General features: G+C 39.0%; 1 protein-coding gene across 1 annotated transcript in view; it reads right to left on the reverse strand.

Moving 5' to 3' along the window:
- Positions 1–4,783: 4,783 nt before the first annotated feature.
- The window catches only part of CNST (consortin, connexin sorting protein), a 49,080-nt gene continuing 29,380 nt past the window's right edge, over positions 4,784–24,483 (reverse strand). Inside the window, exons 9-13 of the mRNA XM_063124308.1 lie at positions 24,185–24,206; positions 23,928–24,024; positions 17,631–18,517; positions 11,846–11,981; positions 4,784–10,226 (exon numbers count right to left, since the gene is read on the reverse strand). Of these exons, the coding sequence (XP_062980378.1) occupies positions 10,021–10,226; positions 11,846–11,981; positions 17,631–18,517; positions 23,928–24,024; positions 24,185–24,206 (1,348 nt within the window). The 3' untranslated portion in view covers positions 4,784–10,020. The remainder of the gene's footprint in view (positions 10,227–11,845; positions 11,982–17,630; positions 18,518–23,927; positions 24,025–24,184; positions 24,207–24,483) is intronic.

Below are 24,483 nucleotides of genomic sequence, written 5' to 3' on the forward strand. Positions count from 1 at the left end.
CGCACACAACTTCCTTGTTACAGCAACTCCACAGGCTATGGGTCTGTTTCCAGGCAGAATTCAAAGTCCTGGTTATGATTTATAAAACCCTATACAGTTTGGGACCAGACTGTCAAAAAGAGCCACCTTCTACTATACAACACTGCTTAGTCCTCAAGATCTGCTGGAGAGGTCCTTCTTTCAAGACTGCCACCATCAGAGGCACATTTGGTGGCAACGCGAGAGAAGGTCTTTTCAGTGGTTATTGCCAGGCTGTTGAACTCCATCCCAAGGAAGGCTAGGTTCTCTCTCTCTCTGCTATCTTTCCAATGGTAGGCAACAACTTTATTCAAAAAGGCCTTTTGCCTGTAAATGGGTCTGCGGGATGGGTGTGGTTTTTATTTTGTAATTGTTTTTATTTTATTTTATTTTAATATGAGGTATAAATCATTATCATCCTCATCATCATCTAGCAAGCAAGCACCGTGCAGCTGCTCCATCTCTTGTTGATGGATGGGCCAGGCTGGTCTTTCCCTCACCATGATGTTCTTATTGGGAGGCAGGAAGTACAACCTCCCAGTGGCCCTTGGTCCCCTGGCTGAGTGATGGGGCCAAACTATGCTTCCCTTCAGCTCTGCAGCCAGAGTGCAGTTTCAGAGACTGTAGGCAAACTAGATGTCCAAGAAACCAAGCTTGGTGCAGCCTGATATCTTTTTGCACCAAGAAAGACCTAACAATTCAGTTTGCATAATACTTACCTATTCCATTTTAAGACAATTACAAACTAAAGACTAGGGCTGTTTCATCTCACCCACCAATACCCTTTTCTGTTCTTACTACTGCTACTAAATATTTATCACCAAAAGTGCACCCAGCACTTACACACAGAAGTGACACAGTTCTAGTCCCAATGTCTTATTGAAAGGACTTGCATGTGGCATGGGAGGACAGAGGGTGAAGGGGGCAGTGGACCAGCAAGAAGCTAGTTAAAACAGTAATAAGCAAAACAAAAATACCAAGAAACCAACTAAGAAACTCAGTAAAAGAAACTGAACAAAATAGCCAGAATGGGGAACACCTCAAACACAGACCTCACCAACACTCTCTGAAAGGGCACAGCCTGAGCCTGGCATGGTGTAATGTGATGACATATGTCCTGTCTCCACATGATGGGTATTGTGTTTATGCGGTACAGTTCACCATAGTTCATAAAGCAGCAACAACCTGGTCAAACAACAAGCTATCATGTTACCTGTGCAATACTTGAGAGACATCAGCTATTGTGCAGGAAGTTCTCGCACAGACTAGTATTTTCCTTATTGGCTTCAACATCGGGGACAGTTCTGCATACAAATTGGAAAAATGTGTGTGCGCATGCCACAGAATACAAAACAAAAACAAGACAAATGCAGATATAGGGTATCTCATCAAGTCGTATTTCTACTTAAACAGCACTCCCTTTTAAGACAGAGATTTATCTGGTCCCCTTTTGAATTAGTGAGATTTTACAACAAATGAACCAGCTCCTAGCAAGATCCCTCTGAAGTGGGACTTACTTCCAAGTAAATATGGACAGGAGGTTGTTAGCAATTATTTTCTTCATTTCATTTTAAAGCTTTGTTGTTTTTTAAAATTATTGTTAGTAAGCCAGATCTTTTAAGTTTTTAATGCTAAGAAACCTAGATGCTCTAATCAGGATAGGCAATGAAATGCGTTATGAATTATACAAACTACATCCATTTTTTTTCTGGGATAAGTTGTGGAAAATAAGCTCTTATAGAAATGTTATTCATCTTTGAAATTCTATGATCAGAGAAAAATTATCCCTAGCTAGAAGGGAGGAGAGAATGAGCCGGTAAATTAACAGTTGCTAGGTGGCACTGTAGGGTCATTTTCACCTGCATTTTGCAAAATGTACATTATTTTGTAAAACTGATACTACTTTGTGATTATATTTCTCTAACCCACTTAGATTATATTTTCTCTTTGAAATAATTGAGTTATATCCTCAGATGCAACGAGGGAATGGTTATACAACCCATCATGTGAGGAAATGGAAAATTAGGTAAAGCAGAATTGTGTTGGTGCGAAAAACACGATTATTTCATGCAATTTTTAAAATAAAGATCACTTCTCAGGCAAACTTCACAAATCAGTTTATGTAACATTATGAAAATAACTATCAATAAAAATATACAATTTAGGGTGGGGTTATTTTCCCCAATTGGGGGCATGATTTCAAGGCCCCCTGGAAACAAGGACAGACATTTTTTAAAACGTTATGTACTGCCCAACTGGCAAATGCCCCTGGGCACTTTGGTGGGATGGGAGTAAAGTGGTTGCCTGGTTCAGTTTAGGGTGCACTCTAAAACCACGGCCTCTCCATTTTTAACTCATCAAAAGCCACTATCTTCACAGGACTGGAAGAGAGAAGAGGGGGTCCACTGTTGCAGCCCTACTAGGCAGTGGCTCCCCAAGCATTTATTGTTTTGCTGGTCTAGTCAGCATCCCACCCACCCACATACTGGGTGAACTGGCTCCTAGAATACTATTTAATTGTATGCAATTTCAAATGTCCCATCATCTATTATTGAGAATGAACTAGAAAAATAATAATACTGCCAACAGAAGAACTCTCAACATGCTGCCCAATTTCCACTTTACTCCCCGCTTCCCCGTCCATCCATCTATATATATATATATATATATATATATATATATATATATATATACACAAACATGTATGTATGTGGGAACAGGGAGTAGGTAAATTATGTTGTGCCAAGGACACTGGACAATAACAGGGAAACTACTGTAGCTTGGTGGAAAAGCATATGCTGTGCATGCAATAAAGTGCCACATTTAATCCCAGGTATCACCAGGTAGGGCTTGAAGAGTCCTGACCAAAATCTGGAAGAGCCTTTGCCAGTCACTATACACCAGCCTTCTCCAACCTGGTGCCCTCCAGATGTGCTGGGCTACAATTCCAATGATTCCCAGCCACCATGGCTGGCTGGCTGAGGATGATGGGAATTGTAAGCCAAAGCATCTGGAGGGGGCCAGGTTGGGGAAGGCTGGTGTTGGTAATAATGAGCTACATGGGCCAATGCTCTGCTTTGGAATACGTTAGCATCCTATGTTCCTAAATTTAGAAAGACATATATATTCAAGGAAAGTCTCCTGAACTAGACTGCTCATAGCAAAGTGTTTAAATATACTTTTTAGTACTACATTTCAATATCCCATGATACTGTTTTCAGTTATGGTACATTATGTACGTTTTGTGCATACATAATAATCTACAGAACTATTATGAACTTGGACATAGTGATTAATGTAAGCACTATTTATGGATCAAATAGTACAGAGATATGATATACCATATTTATAACAAAATATAATTTCTACTTCTTGATAGCCTCCTGAGTTTGGAGGGCTTTTCATAAAAATAAAGTTAAGAGCTTTAGCAAAAATATCGGACAGGCTGAGAAAACATTTGTGTGGTTTTGCATTTCACATTTCCAGGCAGTAACGATGCTTATTTTTGAGATTATTGATTGCAAGCATTTCAAAGTGCATAGCCAGGGGGGGAAACACAGGACTGGAGAATTTAGAGAATAATGGAACAATTAATTCTTTCCATAATACTACAGCACTAATTTCCCCTTGGAACACTCTGACTTTGTACTTTCAGCTGTATTCCACCCACTATAAAATCTGAATCTTTTACATTTCAGATGCTAGTACTTGCAAGCTTTAAAAAACTGAATTAGTACTCTTTGCGGTAGCTTATTCTGTACTTGCACTTTTATTATAGAATTAAAATTGTTGTCACTAAATGCAGCATATTTGGACACACAGCACATGAAATTTTCACCTGGAATAGAGAAATACAAAATCACAAGTGTATTCTTAATGATACCACTGGCAAGCTTTGTGGGACTCAACATTCCTTGGCTGAAGCATATGTAGTATCTGTACACAGTTCACAGTTTTCCCAACAATATTCTCTTGTGAAATGTCTCCTTTGAAGAAAGAAACATGAATCAGTAAATCTACATGGTCAAATTGAATATGTAGCTTTGTCCCATATTTGTGTTGTGTAGAAATGTGGTTTGTTTCCTTATAAGAGAAGATAATACTTGTGGAAAACGTCCTGGAAAGTAACAAGTTATCTATGAGGAGGAGGAAGCAAAGATAATTTTCAGGGCAATCTACGGAATCCAATTCAACGCCCCCCTCTCCACTAGAAACTGATACAGAGACCACTTGGCGAATACCCAGCAGATCATAGGGGATTGGAATCAAGGGCACCACTCCCTCAAGTAGTGAATTCAGGGGATAAGTGCCAATAGAATTGGAGCCAAAATGAGACCATTGAGATACAAGAGGGAGTGATGCTCAAAGGAACTCCAAGGCTTGTAGAAGTACAAATGATCTTAAAGAAATAAAAAATAAGGAGGCAAAAACCTAAAACCAGCCCAACCAACCCAGACGAATGAGCATTGTCAGTAGCTATAGAATGTGGTGACAGCTGGAAAAAAATGGAACATGGGTGGTGGGGAAGACAGTGAAATAACCTGCTAGAGGGAATGGCTGGGTGGATTGCGGAACAAGGAGCACTCCTGTTAGGAGGGATGATGCACTGTAATATTTTCTTGCAATCCCACTTGTAATTCTTTAAAAGTCGATGTAAAAGAATAAAAATCTATTGAAATGCTTTTTGAAAACACTTGCAAGTAGCTGTCTTCCAGATTGCATTATACAGATCTATTATTAATCACAATACTCAAAAGACGTAATGCATTTTCTCAGGGACACTTTATTTTTGTTTGTTACGTTTAGAAATCACAAGCTTGGTTGATGGTTTCAAATAGTAATTTCCTCCGCTTGTCATCAGTAGGTATGGTTAGATTTATTACAAATATTCATGACTTTGAATTTTCTTGATCTTACACTATATCAGAACTAAAATTACAATGTTTTCTTATTCTTATAACAGCCCTTTAATTACACATTTAGTAATATATGAGCTAGCTACATTCAAGGAATCCAACTTCATACCTAATTTGGCATTAGCATTTTCATTTGTCCTCACTGAAAAAGCTCAACTACCAAGCCTCCATTGTTGGCAGCAATTGATTGCACATCTACCTAGGCACCACAGCACACATGGAAATACATTTTGAAACATCAGTGTTCTGGAAGGCAGTGATCAGAAGGAATGTGACATATAAACAGAATCAAAATTCTCTCGAATACAGCTCAATAGCCAGCCAAGAGAGTTTGCCAATGCCACACCGCATGTCAATAATATAATCTGGAGCAATACAATTGCATTGTCCTAGCCTTCTGTTCTCCCTCATTTAGTTTTACCTGCGATACCCACCATAGACAACCAGGAGGAAACAACTATGTGAAATAGGATATAGCCAGAGGACCTTTGCCCAAATAAATTATTATGAAAGAGAAAATGTTTCCTATCTTCTAGTTTCCTCTCAGTTTACAGTAATTTGAAGTGTTGCTTGGAATTATAATTTATACAGTATTTTCAAATAGAAACATAATACTTTTATTTACCCTTTTTATTTAGCTTGGATCAATATTTAGATCCGGACCCTGTACAGGTTTACACTGGAGCATTCCCTTTTAAGTCAGTTAGACTTGCATAAAACATTTTCAGAATCAGGGCCAAAGATACCATGGAGACAGACTATAATATTATTTTAAAGGTCAGGTAGAGCAAATTTTGTTATACAGCCAACCATTTGAAAAATCACCACTAAGCATGTGAACTACCATGCCAAACAAGAATTAGTACTAATGTTTTAATTTTTTAATATGAAGAGACTGGATAACTAGCTACAGTTCAGAACCACATGGTCAGCAGAAAGATGAAGCAGTACATGCAAACATGGCCAAAAATTCTAGACTGCTTCTGTAGAGTGCTAATAAATGAGTTCCACCGTAAGACTGTTCTAAAACTGTACCAGCTTATACACATCCCCCATTCTGCTTGCCATGTGCCTCAGCCAAGGGAACTAGGGATTTTGTGACTGCAGGATGTGATATTGGGTTAATGTGATATTGGTTAGGATTGCCATACGACAAATTCAAATATATAGATAGACACTGCTACTATGCTTATTCTTTGGAGTCTGGTGCTGCAGGGATGTTTGAAATAGGAAATCCATTATGGAATTGCCATGTCTGGAAATAAAATGATTTTTAAAAAAGGAAGCATATGGCAACCCTAGTGCAAAGAGATTTTTAAAAATCGTGTTGCGTTTATCTTTTACATGTGCAATAAAATCACTTTAAAATCACTTCTCCCAAAATGAACCTAAGTACAAGGTTTCTTGATATCTGTACATGGCATACTTTTAAAATAATCATTTTCAAGTTATTTTTTTAAACATTTTTGGTGATGAGGTGAAGAAACATTTAACACAGAGGTGAAATCCATTGTTGCTTTAAACATAAACTTAATATTCAATAGCACACCAAACTGAAAATTACAAAATCCCCAAAGATATACGAAGTACAGATTAATTATTAATAAGGTATATCTACTGAATGCATGCTCATCAACACTCCATCATAAAATTATAAAATAAAAGAATAAGAAAATCCCTTTACAGATCAAGCTAATTTAATAAGGGAAGACAAAAATGGCATACTGAACCAGCCAGTAACATTTTAAAACTCATGCCTCCCTTTTAGAAGAGTTCAAGCATTGCTATAGTTTAACACAAAAGACCTTTGGAGTGCACATAGAAAACTGTTGAAACACAACACATTTTTTTCTTTAAAAAACATGGAGACAAAACATGTAAAATTGTCAATTAATTAGCCCATTGTTAGACTTATTCTGTCAGTTACATAACTCCTTGGGCCAGGATCCAAATAGGCACATAATGGAAAGCTTCTGAGTCCCTGATTTCAAAAACTACTTCATTTTTACCTAAACTACTTCCTACACTCTGGGGAACTTCAAGGAAAGCCTCCAGTGCAGTACGTGAAGTTGTGGCCAGAAAATGAACATAAAACAGCAGTTTAAGTGTGCATATGGAAATATTTGTGTGTAGCCGGTGAGCTATTCGGATCCTAACCTTAGGCTGAAGTATTCCAATACCCATCCCAGAATAACACAACAATTAAAATGCTTTGCCAACGTTGCAGACTAGTGTTGTAGTGGAGCTAAGGGCTCACAGGGTCAGAGCACCTGGTCTTTCTTATTAGCAGGGATCATTATATCATCTGTCACCTTCCCAAAGACTTCTCTGTTCCTTACCTTGGCTACAATCTTGGCAGTAATTACAATAGCTGGGGAGCAGGGGGAGGGGATGGATTTTCCTAGTTGCAATTAATTATTGTGAGCTATCCCTGTTGTATTACAAAATCTTTTGGGGTGTGTGTGGCTTGCTCTTGAATGGGAATTTAAGATAAACTAACTTTACGAAAGTCCCTAGCAGAGTTGACATTGATCAACACAGCTGCCTGCATTTTTTGGGACTCTCCTAGGTGACACGACTATGGAGATTGTCATGATGAGTTCCTTTAAATTTACCACTGCACAACTGTTGCAGACATATATGTCAATGGAAGGATAGGAGATTGGTGATCCAGATGTGAAAATGAAAATTAGTCTTCTGTAAGATTGTTGTAGAAAGCAGGGACATGTCAGGAATGGGACGATGAATGAAGTGGACACAGAGTTTATCAAACTTGCCCCAGACTATTCTTTTCAGAAAACTTAAGAAATGCAGGGGACAACTGGCTACACAATAACCTTGTTTAGAAAAAAGGATCAATGCAAAGCATCTGTGCAGAAGGCAGTCTACACAAACAGGAGCTTTTCACACAAGGAATGGGGCACAAGAGCACTGTTTGTTATGATAATGCTTTTGTCAGTATTATGAAGACTCCATTTGGGAATACTCCATTATATTTTGGGTGACCTTTTTTTGAGAAGGGCACATATTGAGGGTAAGGATTCAAGAAGATGGGCTGAAGAATTTGGACATATTCAATACTGAAAAAAAAATGTGGGACGTAGGATGTCAGACAGAAGACAGAGAAAAATTTCAACCAGGAATAGTGCAACTTGTAATGGCCAACATCTAGAGAGCTATTTAGGTAAACCTAAGGTCTTGGAAATGCCCAGTAGTTAATTTTATCACATTTATATCTCACTTTTCTTCTAACATGGAACTCAAGATACTGTACATCAAGTTACCAGGTTTTATAAGTATTATCTGGGCATTGGTCATACTTTAACTTCTCTTTGCCAAGACCACCATGTCATTTATTAACTGCTTTGCAAAATGTTCCTTAAAAACATCATTGAAAGCAATACCATAATCACATAGGCTCGATTCACAATATTTAACATAAAATTTTCTAAAGGCAACTTAAATATATTTTCCAGGATCCAATGAAATATGGAACAAGGTTGGGGTGTCTAGTGGGGGTTGGGTTTGCATTTTTTGAACATCAGCCCTGTGCAACATATGGCAGATTATTTTTGAAACCGAGGAAAGGACTGACAAATATATTTCAGGAATGGTTTGCATATACACAAATATGGAGAGAACTCTGTGTGACTTAGAACATGACTAGTCTTCCATCATCTGCAGGGTTTCCTTAGCAGAATATGATATGAAAAGATATTTTCTAAAGGTACAAAGTTTAAAATTCACAGCCCTAAAAAATAGGGAAATAATCCTGATTGCATGCAATGCCATTCAAACCTAAGAGGAGACCTAAGAGGAAAACAAAACAATGTACTATGGGATCATGAAGGAGAAAGAACTATAGCCCCATAGCCAGAAGGAGTTACTGTACAACTGCATAACTGGGGTAATTCCTCTTCCTATTGGGTTTGAGGAGCAAAGTTAGCTCCCACTTCTTTTCACTTAATAATTTTGAGCCATGTATCTCAGGTATTCAACTGATAGTATGATCTTTTCAGCTTTTTCTTCAGAAGTTGGTTATGTAGAAATCAGTAGCTGAAAGTTAATGAGTATTTTGATATTGTCTAAGGCTCGTTTCACTCATTACACAGAAGAAACCCAGGTTTGCCAACCCAGCACAACTCAGTAAAGGTCTCTAGCCAATCGTAGTTTCCTGCCAAGTACATCTGAATGATGCCGGTGTTTGCAAATGTGTTTGTTGCATACACACGCTACAGTTTTAGTTGAACATTTAGCACACCATAGATGTACATCTAAAAAATGAAATGGGTACTATCATCCCTTTTTAAGGGATGTGGATGGTACCTTTCATTATCAGCAATAAAAACTATTAAAATACCTTTCTGTTCTGTGTGTAGCGAATCTATTTTTTAAACACACACACACCACTTTTTAGGAATTTATCACTTTAAAACTCCACATAGTTTGACAAGGCTGCATTTTGAAGCAATGGATGCATCACTTATTATAGCTGCTATATTCTGAAATGCAAGGCAAATTAACCAACATTTAGACTGAGAACTGTGATTTCTGTGACACTACCCCAATCAAGTTACACAACTCACTAGGACAATTAAAAAAACAAGATAGACATTTTAAAAAGCCAAAAAAGGTACATTTCCATAAAGTATGGACAATGCATGATAACTGGAGTTGCAATATCTTTGCATCATCGGCAGGAAAAATAAATGAACAGTCTTGTAATACATTTACATATATTGCATATGATTACGTGGGAACTGGAAACTATGGAAGCTGATCACCTTTTTCTTTCTTCATTTCCTAAGGTTGGTGGACAGACAGCCATTCAAAGCATCTCAAAAGGCATCTCAACATTAGGACAATCGGTTTATCAGTCTCTCACGCTGTCTCATGATAATTGAACATAAATCCTATTTATATACTCCTGATTATTGGAAAGAAGCTCCTACATACAACATAGGTGCTTCTTATGTCATTCATTGTACCTCTTCTGAAGGTGTCATGTTAGAAGAAGCTTGAAGTATTTCCTTCTTCTTCAGCAGTTGTCAGCAAGCTGTCAGCAATGTGTTCGTATTCATTTCCTCTATGAGAATGATATCCAGTGCTTAAGTTCCTCTATACCCTGCAGTATTCGGGTATAATAGAAGTCCACGTTTGCTGAAAAATCAGTACATACTGGGGATTCTGCGTCACCAAATGTGCAGTACAGTGCAGTTCCTCCAACACTAAGGAATACAGTTGCTATGCACAGTAGCATCAGCAGAACACAGGAGCCACCTCCAACTTCCTCTGTAAATATAAGATACATGACACACACCTGGTGAAATCATGGGCAGCTGAAATACTTCAAATTATTCAATTCTGAAAGGGCCAAATAAGTGCTAAAACCATCAGGAACACCATTCAAACCCTCTGCCAAAATAGAACAAAGCTAAATAAAATTGGGACTAAATGATATAGGCAGAAGATAACAGGAAATGAGAAATGAATATATATTTAGAAGGACAATGGAATTAGTCAGGAGTATGTAAAATAGTGAACAAATAGCATAACGGGATGAAATGAAGTACTCCTGCAGATAAAATGGAAATGCCCTACACACATCAAACATGGGTAATGATCTTTCTAGCTCATCCTGAAGTGAGAGAAAGAATTACCAGCAGAGTTCCAGTCTGTGCTGAGTGCAAACAGACACTATCTTGGGAAGGAAGGGTATGTCAAGCAGTAAGATAACCTTATCCTGATACATTGGGGATCAAATCATAGGACCTACAGCTCACTAGACTGCCTAATTGAAGCAACAGCCACTAAGCAAGCATGCACAATAGCAAAAAAGTCCTCTTACAGGGAGGGGGTGTGACCATCAGTTTCCTGGCTAGAGCTCTTGAACATATGCCCATACGGAACATACGTGGAAACTGCACAGAAACCATGAAGAAGCACTACTGTTAGTCATTATGGAAGCAGCCATCATGGACAATTTGTTTATTTCAGACAATTATATTATGACAGGCCATGCTGGGAGACAATATGCTTAGAAAATTGTGGCTGCTTTTTAAACGTAAATGTGTGAACATTTTTCACTTTGGCTGTGAAAACTTGCCATTACGAGACAGAACTCTTTGACTGGATGCAGTTCCGCAGCAGAATGTTCAGAGGAGAAAAGGGCTCCAGAGAATATCTAACATACAGGAACAGGTTTTTTTAGCAGCCTGTCTCCAGCATAAGCTCCTGAGGAAGGTTTACAACTAATCCGAAACGTCGAGCATTTTGCATACGGACAAGAATTATTAAATTTTTAAACTATTTTCAACAGCACCAGAGCTAGTCTCTTATTCATTATCTCTTCAGTGGTGCCTCTTTTCCCTGCCAACTACATGTTTACTCGTGAGCAGACGTGCTGTTCATGCTTACTTATTTTTAAAAAACCGAAGGGAGAACCCCCACCCCACAAAATACAGCTCAATGAGACCTGAATATGCCTAGTAGCCATGGAATATAGAATGACAGCTGAAAAAGAAAAACTGAATGGTGGTGGTGGTGATGAAGGAACATTGAGCACGAAGGAACATATGTGACTGGAACACTGAACAGGAGCACTTCTTTTAGGAGAGAGGGTGGTACACAACAAGATTGTGTTGCAGGTCACACGACACATCCTAATCATTAGCAGAAGTGGGGAGATCTCAGCATCACAGCTTACTGCGTAAGTTGGTATAGCTTGAAAGTAATTATTGTGTGAAAACGTTTTAGCATTTAGTATAGAGTAAATTTTAGAGCACTCCATCGTTACTACCAACTTATGACATCTAAGCAAATATTAGACATAACCATAGTTGCAGTATAAATTATTTCATATCCCATGTGGGTGCTTCAGGAAAAAATGATGAAAACAAGAAGCAGAGTACCTTGATCGAATGTGTCCTCCATTTCTTGGAATCTCACTCTTCTTTTTGACTGTCTCTGCTGGATTTGAGCAAGTGTTTTTCCTTCACTGTCATCTCTCTTCTTTAATATGGACACAAGCCCCTCTGCAGGAATAGTCTAACAAGAATTTTAAAACAGATTATTTTAATGACACAGTATTAAGAGGCTGTGTTTGGCTTTCTATTTTCATTGTCTTATAATTATGCATTATACAATGTTATATATTATCTGAACTGCTATACTATAGCATTTGCTTTTCGATTTTATTGGAGCATACAATTATTTTGCAAAAAACCCAAGGAATGAGTCTCTAAAGCACCATAAATATTAAAGATGCGATTGTTATTAACTTACTACAACATAATATAAACAGTCTATATATACACATACGATTCCTTTCCACAGCTAAAAACTTGTCTTTGATATTTTTACATAATTAACAGGCTTCATCTTGTACATCACACATATGGGTTACTCAGATAATGCACATCTGCAAAAAACATGAGTTTTCTGGGATTTGCATCATCATCATCATCATCATCATTATTATTATTATATTAATTTATTTCTTACCCGCCTCTCCACTTGGATGAGTTAATGGGCTGGTTTGCATGACACGACAGCCCACTTGTGGGTTAATTTACTTGTGGGGGCTGTTGTATTTGCCGGGCACCCATAGGCACCATTTTTGTATGGCATCCATGGTTACTTCACGGTTGTCTAACCCTCAAACAATTCTTGCTGCAGACCCTACAGTGGGCCAATGTGCCAGGTCAATTGTTTAACTCTCGCACATTCTACTCCCACTTGGTTTGGACAACACAACAAGCTGCAGTTGTGACTTCAATATTCAAAATGTCTGCTCCCATGTGCCACAGACAGCCATGGCTGAAATAAGCCATGGTGGGCTGTTTGATCCTGCAAACAGGCAGTGACCTGGTTCACACAACATAACAACTCTGTGTGGATTAATTTACCTGCAGGGGCTGTTGCATTGCTCTGGGCACCTGGCTTGCTGTGGGTTGTTGTGTAGTGTGAACCCCTGGCCTGTGGTTATGTGAGATTTAACAGTTGCACAACCTAACCTTGCCAGGTTTGGATGACACAACAAGCTGCAATTGTGGCTTGAATGTTCAGGATGGTGCCTGTGGGCGCTGGGGCTTAAATAAGCTACAACAAGCTATGGCAACCATGCAAACCTGGTTACTGTGCAGGATCCAGATATCTTCCCTAAATTATGGGCTTTTGCTTAAGATATACTGCACTTTTTAATAGCTCTCAAACCACAATGTAGTGTTACTGGAGAAATGTGATTCCCTCCACAAAGTTAGCATAGGCACTGATTTGAAGTTCTGCTTGAGGTGTGACTGCATGAGTAGCACAAACTACTCGGTTTTAGTTCTACTAGAAAGTTCTAGTGACATGCCTTATGATGAATGATACAACCACATCTGTTCCCACCATTTTATGACCTTAACCCCAGACTTCATTTTGCGAGGAGATGACTGACAGAAGAGCTAGAACTCTTCTAGTCTCAAGATAAAGTGTGAAGAAGAGATATCTCAATTTCAGTCATAGCAGCAACTCTTCAGATTTTTCAGTGAGATTTGATGAGCTGGAATTACTGCCTGGGACATGTCCAGGTGCTCCTCAATGCTTTGAGATTGTTTTTAGCTCCTGTGACAGACCTCTGCCCTTTGATGGCACATCATCCAGAAATGAAAGGGGGCAGAGCATAGACAGCACCAACACAATTACCACCCCATCCCACCCTATGCACAGCAAGCTATCTCACCTACAGCAAGCTATCATGCCCTCTCTCAATCCTTTATATGTGGGCAGTCCTGAAAAGAGTGTAGGAGCTCACTTTCAGCTGGATGTGTGTATAAAGCCATATGCTTGGTTTCAGACTCTGTCTTTTGCAAACAAAAGGCCTTTCCATCCCCAATGGAGAGATATCACTGGCAGAAGGAAGGTAGAGGCAACATTTGCAAATTCCTCCCTTTCCCTGCAGCAACTTCTGGAAAACTGCAGTTTTCTGGAAAACTGCTCCAAAGGGTTCTCTAGCCCCCTGGACTGGATTTTCAGAGCACGTAACTGGCTGTAGGTTGAAGGTCCTTCCACTGGTGTTTAGATCCAATTATTATTATTATTTATTATTTATTTATATAGCACCATCAATGTACATGGTGCTGTACAGATAACACAGTAAATCTGTGCTCCATACAAGCTGCTGCTGCACCAATGAAAAAAAAGGTATTAGATGTCCACAGCATAAGATTGGATGCAGTCTTGAACCCAAAAATATACAATTACAAGGCACTTTTTTAATAATGCCTATGATTTATACTTTTTTAGTTCTATTAGTAAAATAGTTGAAAACATAAAATCAATAATAAGCTGAACAGCTAAAAGCATTTAGTATTCAAAATGGAGATATTAGTCCCTTCTCTCCGAAGAGGGTTAAATTGTTACTGCTATATTAGCAATCCCATTAACAATTCTTTATGAATTATTCAACATTCAAGTTGCTGCTGTGTAGATGTAGTAGTTGCTACTGCTATTAGAAACTTATGTGGTCAAGTTTGAAAAAAAATACTGATCAATGTTTTCTGGACTCAATTAAATAGCACTATAAAGGCTGATAAGAAGATTGTGACCTCCACAGACATTTAGACATTTGTCTAATGCATAAGCACTGATACAACAGACAGCCATATAAATGTTGAACTCTGTAATCTTATGCGTTTGGGGTGAGCACCACTGGACACCTTGGAGTTTACTTCTAAGCAAATATGCACAGGCTTGGGTTGTACAGAGAAAGTGTTTGTGTCTATTTCATAGGCTATTTGTTTTAATAGATAGCTATGCTTTTGTTTTTCCCACTGGCACTGTTCACTTCATGCAAATATTTGCTTTCAGAAAGTTATATGCAGACACGAATCCACTCTCCATAGATTCATATTGTCAAATCATATTGCTCTTATCCTGACAAATCAGCCTGCAGTCAATGCTTTCATGCAGAACACACAGACCAATCAGGCTTGAGATCTGGGTGGAAGGTCCAATTGCCTGTCAAAATGTCAAAAGAATTTTTACTGACATCACGTTTAATCCTACAGTCAAGAAATCACCTTTTGTTTCACAGAGGCCAAGTCCTAAAAATAAGGAACACCAAACAACACTAATATATTACTCTTGTCAGTGTTCATTCCAGCTTTTGGGGGGCCTTGGATGAGATGCTTTCAGTGGGCTCCCCTCCCCTGCATAGGCCCACCTTGCCACTGCTGCCCATACTCTCTCCCTCTGGGGACAAACCGCAACACTAACCAGAAGAAAAGGCAACGCAGTTAGGGATTCCTGCTGCTTCTCCTTGCTTTTGTCACTGCACACATACTTGGAGAAAGCAGATGAACAGGCAGGAACAGCGCGGAGGAGGAGGAGGAAAAGCTGAGCCAGCTATGTGCAGCAACGGCAGGCAGTCTAGAACGTTATACAATCTTGCTTAATGCAAGATATGGCTCTGCTCTAACATAAACACAACTTCCATCCCACCCCCTTTGCTTTCTACTGATTTATCTCTCTCTGAAGCTCGTGCATCCAGCTAACATAGCCTGGGGAACAAGCTCCCTCTAGAGACAGCCAGCATTACTCCATATTTGGCCTGGAGAGATTGCTATTGTAGGTACATTCTGTGCCCGTTCAGAGACCAAAGTCTGCCTGTGAGGAACACGGACCCAGAAAACAGTAAACCAAAGTAAGGAATTACTTAAGGTTTCCCATAAGAACATTGTATTATCAGCTCCTGTCCTATCACAGTAAACATAGATGAGGAGAAAGGAGCGAACAGCATTCAAAAGGCAGATAGAATTGCCAAAACTGTTTTTAGTACAAATGACTTTATAGAATGCTTTAGTTACATTTATGAATACTGAATTTTAACAGGCAAGGTTTTAACTATACGAAAAAAACTGTCTTGAGAAGTTAAAAGGAATAACAATTCAGAAGCTTTGTACAGTCCATTTGTGCAGATATAATGTTCACATGATGATGATGAAAAAAGGGAAATAGTAGAGCCTGCTCATACTAAATAAGCATGAAAAGCTGGTTTTCTCAGAGGACTAAAAGCGCTTCCATTTGTCTTGTTAAAGGGATTATATGTACTCGAACATGTACTAGCCACAAGTAATTTGAAACTACACTTTGCGCTTTAAGAAATAGCTTCAAATGTTGCCTCACCACCCTCGTCTCCCTGAACATTTCAGGCATATCTGGATAGGGAAAGCAATATAGTGGGAACCTAACATAATCCCTTGCTATGATAAAGTCAAGAGTGCCTGTTTATGTAAAATTATAATTCATTTCAGTATACAGCGGGTTCCCACAGAAGATCTCAAACTGCCTTAAGCTATATCCGACAAACAGCAGATGCCTTTATAAACTATCCATCCCACACGCCACAATTTTAAAGTTTTTAAGCCGCCTCCAATCATACTTCACCCCATTTTCAGAAATACTAAATTGCTCCTTTGTCACAACTTTGTCCCACTTTAAACACAAATTGTACTTAATGTGGCAATAGTACATTGTCTTTGCTGAATTAATGTCTCAGGGTAGAGAACGGCTTGGATCATAGTTGGAATTCCTCTAAGCGTTAAGACATACAGGAATTCATGCAATTTTTTAATAGATTTTTGCAGCATATAACAACATACTCCCTTCAGAAATGGTAAAAATATGGGGGGAAATGCATGTTTAAAATACTCCTAATAAACTTTAAAAATAAACACTCTGTTCAAACTATCACTAAAATGTTGCTCTAGTTAGTAATTGTGCCACTGATACTGGAGCAAAAAATCAATGAGAAGCTACTGAGATAGGGCTTTTCGTTAGAAAAACAGCCTTATTTGGGAGGGGACGATGACAACGACACTATCTTGCCTTCAGAAGGATTTTGAAGAAAGAGAAAAATGTTACAAAGTGATTTCCATCCTAGAAGACTCAATTAATATGCCCAGAAGCATGGTGTGACTTCAAAGCAGTCAGCCAGCTATGAAAGTATGGCATATTCTCTCTTGATCTCTGACTTCTGATGCTGGCACCACATGCTTCGGAACAACAGTAAAAAAAAGTGCCCATAAAGCATCCTCTCTGTAGGAATTTCATATACCAACTGCCCTGCTCAGTTGGAATAATTTAAAATCCCTTTGCAAAGTCATTCTGTCTACTCTCTCCCCACTCAGTTTGGAAAAGCAAAGGGAGAACTGAGTACATTTTCATGGAGTAATACATTCATATAATTGTTGTTCATAAGACGGCCATGGCTTTATAATAAGTGAAAGGCTTGTATTTACATCAGTTTAAAAAATAGAAAAAATTGTGATAAGGAATTGGAAAGCACATCTATAGATTATGCATCAAAAGGCTTTTTCATTCTGCCCAAAGTATTCATTTGATTACTATTGCAAAGGTTTGGCCTTTTAAAATATACAGAACATATGTTTCTCTCTTTTCTTGACAATCATTTGTCAGAAAAACAAGTTTTACTTATTAAATTAATGAACATGCTGATAAAAATATAAACACATCCTGCTAAAGATGCCTTCTTTTGGGAGGAAATATGAGCATGTTTTCCAAAGTGGATGTTCAACATGTGAAATTATGAAAAATAAAAGCCTATTGTTTTTCATGCTAAAGAAAATAAAGACAAACAAATTAGCCACAAATAACGGAAACAATGTTCAAAGTTATTTTTGCCAGTGTTACCTCTGCAATCTCTATCCGTTTTGCAAGTTCATCGAGTGAAGAAAAGCTTTCATCCAGTGAATAACCTTCTAATGAAGTATAAAGTGCTTGTTCTGCTGGCATATGTGGAAGAACTTCAGTGTCCCCTTGGCTTTCTAAGTATTTGAGGGACTCTTCTCTGTCTTTTATACTACTACTTAAAAATCGGTCAAAGAAGTCTTCTGGGTCTTCACTTTCATGTTCCTCCTCCAGTACTGCTGCTTCCTCCTGTATCCTTTCATATGCAACAATGGCCTGTTCGAACACATAACTTTCAGAGCACACATTCCTACTAGTATCTGATGTTTTGCCTTGCACAGATTTTCTACCATTTCCATAGTCAGGCTGTTGCTGCTGCTGGTTTAATATGCTGCTTCCCAGCTGGCTACTGGAAATCACAACAGAGCCAGAACAGTGTTTTGACCTGAGTAAGATTCTTCCAGGCTGAACGTTTTCATCTGTGGAAATCAGATCGGGAGGTATATAATCAGCATCTGTCAAAACCAATGTGTCTACCATTGGCTCAGTAGAGCACCCTGCTGCAGGCTCCTCAGCAGCTGCTTCTATTTTTGCTACATCCTCAGAGAACGGTTCTTCTCTTAGCAGCAGACTGTCATCTTCCCTTGCTTCCCTAGAAGACAAACAGCCAGAATGAGGCGTGCCCTGTGCCCCTGTGGACTGGGTGGGTAGCTCCAGTGTTGATTCAGCACTGCAGTGCTCCTCCTCCATATGGTACTTCCCCACAGCTAGCTGAAGACTTGCCCTCTCCTTAAGTGTATGATAGTTTTCTGGTTGGAGGCTTTCACTCCCCTCTCTCTCTTTGTGATGATTCTCCTTCTCTGGTCCAATGCCAGGGCAATCTTGTGTATCTAAATGCAACAAGAAAAGAGTTCCAGCATTTTAAACTGATTCAATACATCAGCATTGGAGAGAGAGAGAGAGAGAGAGAGAGAGAGAGAGAGAGAGAGAGAGAGAGAGAGAGAGAGAGAGAGAAATCAGTAATCTGATAACATGACCCATTAATGCATTGAGTGAATTCCTGACTGGCAGCAATGTCTGTGTTCCAATAATTTTTAAATATAAAATACCAAATATATTTAGCTAATCATGAGAAGTAGCTAATTTTGTTTTCTACTGATGCTTAGAGAACTTAAGGTATGTCTAAATACTGTGCTGAACAAAGGCATGATTAGTTAATCTTCATAAACTTTCTTTAGCTTTAGTGACATGTGGTTTAATTTCCTTCTTAAGTATTCTATACAACAAGAATACAGATTACTCTAAGCTGGTGGTGGGGAACTTGCAGCCCATGGGCTGAATGCAGTCTGCAGCTGAATTTCATGAAGCTTGTAGAAACCCAGGCCTTTCCCCACTCGAGCAGGGAGAGCGGCATGCTTTCAAAGTGCAGATTGCCCCCAAAAGGCATCCCTGCTCGTGTGGGGAAGGGCTTCCCCCTTCCTGCCTAAGCAGAGAGAGCAAAGAACAGAGAGAACGTGGACCTGCACTTTCAAAAGACATCCCTGCCGAGGCAGAGGTAATCTTCTCCCTGCCTGAGCAGGGGAGAACACAGCTCTTTCAACTGCCCTGCTTGGGCATAGAAGCAGAGTATCAGGGATAGCATTAACTGGGAAGGTGGTGGGGGGGGGGGGGGAGAGAAAAGGATGTTGACGAAAAAGAAAAGGGGTAGCTCTAACCACTGCTAGTACAGCCTCCCACTCAATTTTCTTGGCCCTTCCCAACCCCGGTCTAAACATTTCTATGAGAAGGGAGACAATATACTGCCTTGCATAACACAGCCAGGCTATCATGGGTTATTTTGAATATGCAACCCCCAACTGAAGCAATTGGGCGTTATGCTATGTCGTGCAAACCCAGCCACAGTGGATTATTTGAGGGTTAAACAACCTCACATAACCTAATTATTAATCAAGGGTTAATTAATTGAGGGTCAGTGTCACAAATAATTGTTTCATGGTGTTACTGCTAAAAATATGTATTTTCAGCATCATTATGATTTAGAAGGAACACACCATACTGTTAACTGAAATAGAATATTCCTTAAGTATCTGAAAGATTAGAAAATCCGCTAGTTCAGGCCCCATTTAAAGAATGGGTCTTTGCACTAGATTATTGCCTTAATGTTTCAGAAAAATCTACATAAGATTATACAGTATATGAGAGTGAGCTTAGATAATAACAGTATTCAGTATTTTGAATCAATGCTTGTACATAAGTATCAAACAACACTTGCATAGTATTTTCAGAAGCAAAGAAGGAGGAAAAGGCGACCCTATATATGACACCCCAAGACATCGTTCAAATACCCAAGACATCTTTCAAACAGCTCAGGAGCCCTGTTCATTGGTGCAACCCTGAACTAGTTTTACTTTAATAGCAAGGGAATAAATGATAAACAGGGCAGAGCAACAGGGCAACTCAGTCCAACATATCAACTATAGGATGCCACTGTAGCCGTAATCTATGACTGACTCTACAAATCCTTGCCTAGAAATGAGTGAAAAACAAGGACTGTTTGACTCTATAACCTGGTTCGGACAATCAATCAATCAATCAATCAATCCATGGTTAACAAATAATGAGTTGTTTGGGAGTGCATGGGAGCAAGCTGGCCTCTGACCGCTTGCCCACTCTCGCTTTGCTAAACAACCTAGGAACCCAGGGCTTGTTGTTGGGTTAAAACTCTGGGTTGCTCTTTCCCCTACAACCCAGAGTTCCAGGTTCAGATGTCATGGTGAACAATCCAGGAAAGAGCATTCCTAGGTTATTTGGCAAAGTGTAAGTCGGCGAGCAGTCAGAAGACAGCTCACTATTCCCAATCACTCACAAACAACCAATAGTTAACCAACTCTGGGTTGTTTAATTGTCAAAAGCAGGTATTTGTGTCATCTACAGCTATGCATATAAATAAACATTCATTCTATAGTGTTAAAAAGGTTTGCCATAGTTATTAGTGTGTGCCAAATGTACCCTCCTTTAACTTCCATCAAAAATAAGATTAAAAATAATGAGAAACTGCATCTTATGCATCAATGTTTGAAAAGATCATACGTTTTACACCATTTCCAGCATAAACAGCCATTTTTACATTTATCCAGAATAGGCTTTACTATATAAAATGAATGTTCTTTATACACACATGTATGCCTATGTATAAGCTTTTTTTCTGAAAGATCCTAGGGAATTTGAAAATGACACACACATGTGTGCACACACAAACACAACTTTTGTTGACAGGGCTATATTTGAAATTATGACATTGCTTATTCTATTTCTTTTGATCGAGTCCTCCTAATACATGTGTCCTCCTTGTAACAGCAAGCAGTGCTGGTTCCTGGTGCATGCACACACGCACACACACCAATGACTGGACACACAAGTTTCTGGAAGGCACAACCTGCCCCTTCCAGAAACTTGTGTTTCTGGTTGTTTGGGGGCTTGCACCCCAGAAGCACTACATAGCTGCCACTGGCGGTAGGGGCTGGCTGCACACACACCGGGAACTAGTGGTGCTCACTGCCAACAATAGGACAGCATTGGATCCTACCCATTGTTGGCAGGCACAACAGAGATACCAAAGATTAAATAGTCATGGATATTTATTTATTTTCCCTTTTTATTTTATTTTTATATTATTACTTATTCTATATCCCTCCCCGTTCCCTCCCCACACTTGGTCGATTACATCAAATCACAGCACAAAATATGCAAAATAGAAGTATCTCATTAATTGTGACAAATCCAACAAAGTATTGCAAGAAGATTGTTGAGTATTTGGTTTTTATGAGTCCCACAGATTTCTATAGGCTTCTGCCAAAGTTGTTCTGTTTGATTCCTTTTTCATGTAGTCTATGGCTGTGTTCAGAAGACACTTTAAACCATGGCTTTAACCATGGTGAACAAGGAAAAACCCTTATTCACCGTGGTTAAAGCCATGGTTTAAGGTGACTTCTGAACATACCCTATATATTTTTGCCAGACTGTCCTGAAAGTAATGGTCATGGATATTAAACCACCCTTTTATTCTGTCTCCTTGAGGTTAAGGATAAAAAATGTAGATATACTAGGAAAATTTGCAATGATCTCTCTGAGCTGCATTGACATAATACACTTTAAGCACACTGTAACTTTATATAACAACTGAGGTGAGATTTTAATTCTTAATTTGAGGTATCCTAAGCGAACTTCCACAAATGCTATCCATTTGTCCTCTGAAAACCTGGCTCAATTTTAAATGCACATAAATTACTCCTTACATTCTCCTAATATATCTATTTCGGGTATAGGGCTAGGGTGGTGCTGCAGACTGAAGATTGTGTTTTAAATCTCCTTTCAGCTAAATCTCCTACAGCCAAACTGTAAACTAGGAGGCCTTGGATAGCTCACTATCTCTCACCTTACTGTACCTCACATGGTTATTTTAAAGTCCAAGATTTAATATCACAAGAAGTGCTACCTAAGCAGAAGATAGCTATTACAGAAGAAAATCATCAGCAATAGAGTGTAACTAGAAAAAGCTCAGGGGAATTTCCACATCATATTTAGAGAAACTTTATTGTAAATTAGGGCAACTCAAGATACATGGAAAAGTGAGCACAAAAATTAGACTAACATCTTGTAAGGTCACATGAGGACACAGCTGTTAAGACAGCCATAATTATCTTCTTGTGAGCAAAGTACAGGAAGTTCTTTTGGTATTTTCAGAGCAGAAAAATAATAAAAAAAACACTTTAGAAATCACTTTTCCAGGGAAACCTGAAACTCTACTCATCAGTAATGTGTGCTGTGCCTCTTCAGGAGAAAGGAGTCTACTCTGCATTGCAGCAAAGAGACTTTTCCTTGCTTTCTCAGCTGAGCTCGACTTATGAGCTTCCAGAGAAGGCTTAGGCCTCCACAAAAGATGTGTGTGTGGGGGGGGGGGGGTTAGGTGGGTGAGGTGGGGTGAGGTGGTTCTAGCTGACAATGGCCTGGCTGCAAGGAAGTGCACTGTCTAGCAAGAGATCCTTGTACACACAGTGTACCAAAAAGTCTTGTCAGCAGATCAAGGCTTGCATGGGGATGAACCTCTGCTGATGTGATGAGACAAATATATGTAACTCGCCACTGATGGCATTAGCAGGAGGCAATGGACAGAAGAGAAAACGGGAAGGCCTAAAGAACATAGTCCATGAGGAAGTGAAACAAGTTATTACTGAGGGGACAGAAGTGGCTTAAGATTTTGCTTGAGATTTAAATCAGATCATAGTTACAGAACATGTTGCCGAGCTTTTGTGAACTAACTAGACAGGGCTCTGCTGAACTTACTATATTGCTTTGCTGACTATATTGCCAAACCCATCGGTAAGCTTCAGTATCGTAGGATAGCAGAGGCAGTGGCTTGCATCTCTGCATACCGGCTTTGCTGAAAATAGTATCAGAGGAACAGAGAGAGCAAGAACTATCTAACTATCTCTAAGCAAGAACTAACACAGTTCCAGTTGTGTTGATAAAGACAAGGTGATACTAAGACATTCAACAAAGACTCAGTCAATTCCAGGATCAATGGAGCCTTGCCCTGGGGTATCCAGAAAAGGTCCAGGCCTCACTATCACTTGAAAAATCAGAGGAAATGGTCTTTCCCTTGTACTGAAGGTGCTAACTGGACATATAAGCAGAGAATATTGTTGTTCGGTAATTAGCTCCTCTTTTGGTTGGAATTTTGTGATAGATTTTACAATGCAATCCTACACATGTCTTCTCAGAAGTATGACCACTGAATTCAATGAAGCTTACTCCTGGATAAGTGGATATAAGACTGCAACCTCCTTGTTTAATAAAACTGAGTTGCATCTTTCTCTCTTTTGTGGTCTGGATTTCTGTCCCTGACTACACAAGCAAATGCATATCAGTGCTTACATGAACAAGGAGAAGACTAAAATCTGAGGGGAGGGAGCATGCAGGAACACATCCAGGCAGAAATCTATGCAGGTGTTAACACCATAGATAGCTTCAGCCTCTTTTTCAATTTCCACGCCATTTTATCAAAAGTGATGCAGCTGTGGAAAGTGAAGAGGCAACTTTTAATGAAGGGTATTGATTAAAGCCATTGCCTAGATATATTCTGTTATTTTTCAAGAGAAGTCTAAGATATAAAGACACAATTACTATCTTATTTTATTCCTGTTAGAAAAGTGTCTAGCTATTGCTCTTCCACATGAAAGCTTTCTAAATACTGGCATGTTGTTTTTAAATGTAAACTCGGAAAAGTCACAGGAGAGATACCTGAATCATATCCAGCAGCGCCTCTTTCCTTTACATCGTCCGATACTATTAAACGTATGAAACTCTCATGTCTCAAGGATTTTTCTTTACTTATTTGCTGAAAAATAGAACAGCATTCCTATAATTGACTACTATTTTTTTTTAATTTCACGTTACACATGTTATGGGAAGTAAGCTCTGTCCACTACATAGAGTACATTTGAGTACACCCAAATATTTAATTGTAAAACCATGCCAAGAAAAACTTTGCAGCTTACCTTGCTTCTGGAGATAAGTGGCCTGGAACCAAAAAAGAAAATAAAAAATAAACAGCTGCTTTCAGCAAAATATTCTTCACAAGAAACGTCATCAAAACTTGACGACAAATCAGATTACTTCTTTCCATGCTCTAATATTAGCACAGAAGTTTCCAACACTGAAACACTATCTGCACCAGCGTAGTTTTTAAAGCACAGAGCCAGACCATATGCTAACATCATTACAAATGCCAATTATCACTAATGGCCCAGAAGGCTGTAAAAGCAGTGAAATCAATACAAGACGTCAGAAGTGTTCT

Source organism: Elgaria multicarinata, chromosome 4 (genome assembly GCF_023053635.1).
Source record: "Elgaria multicarinata webbii isolate HBS135686 ecotype San Diego chromosome 4, rElgMul1.1.pri, whole genome shotgun sequence".
Classification (NCBI taxonomy): Eukaryota; Metazoa; Chordata; class Lepidosauria; order Squamata; family Anguidae; genus Elgaria; species Elgaria multicarinata.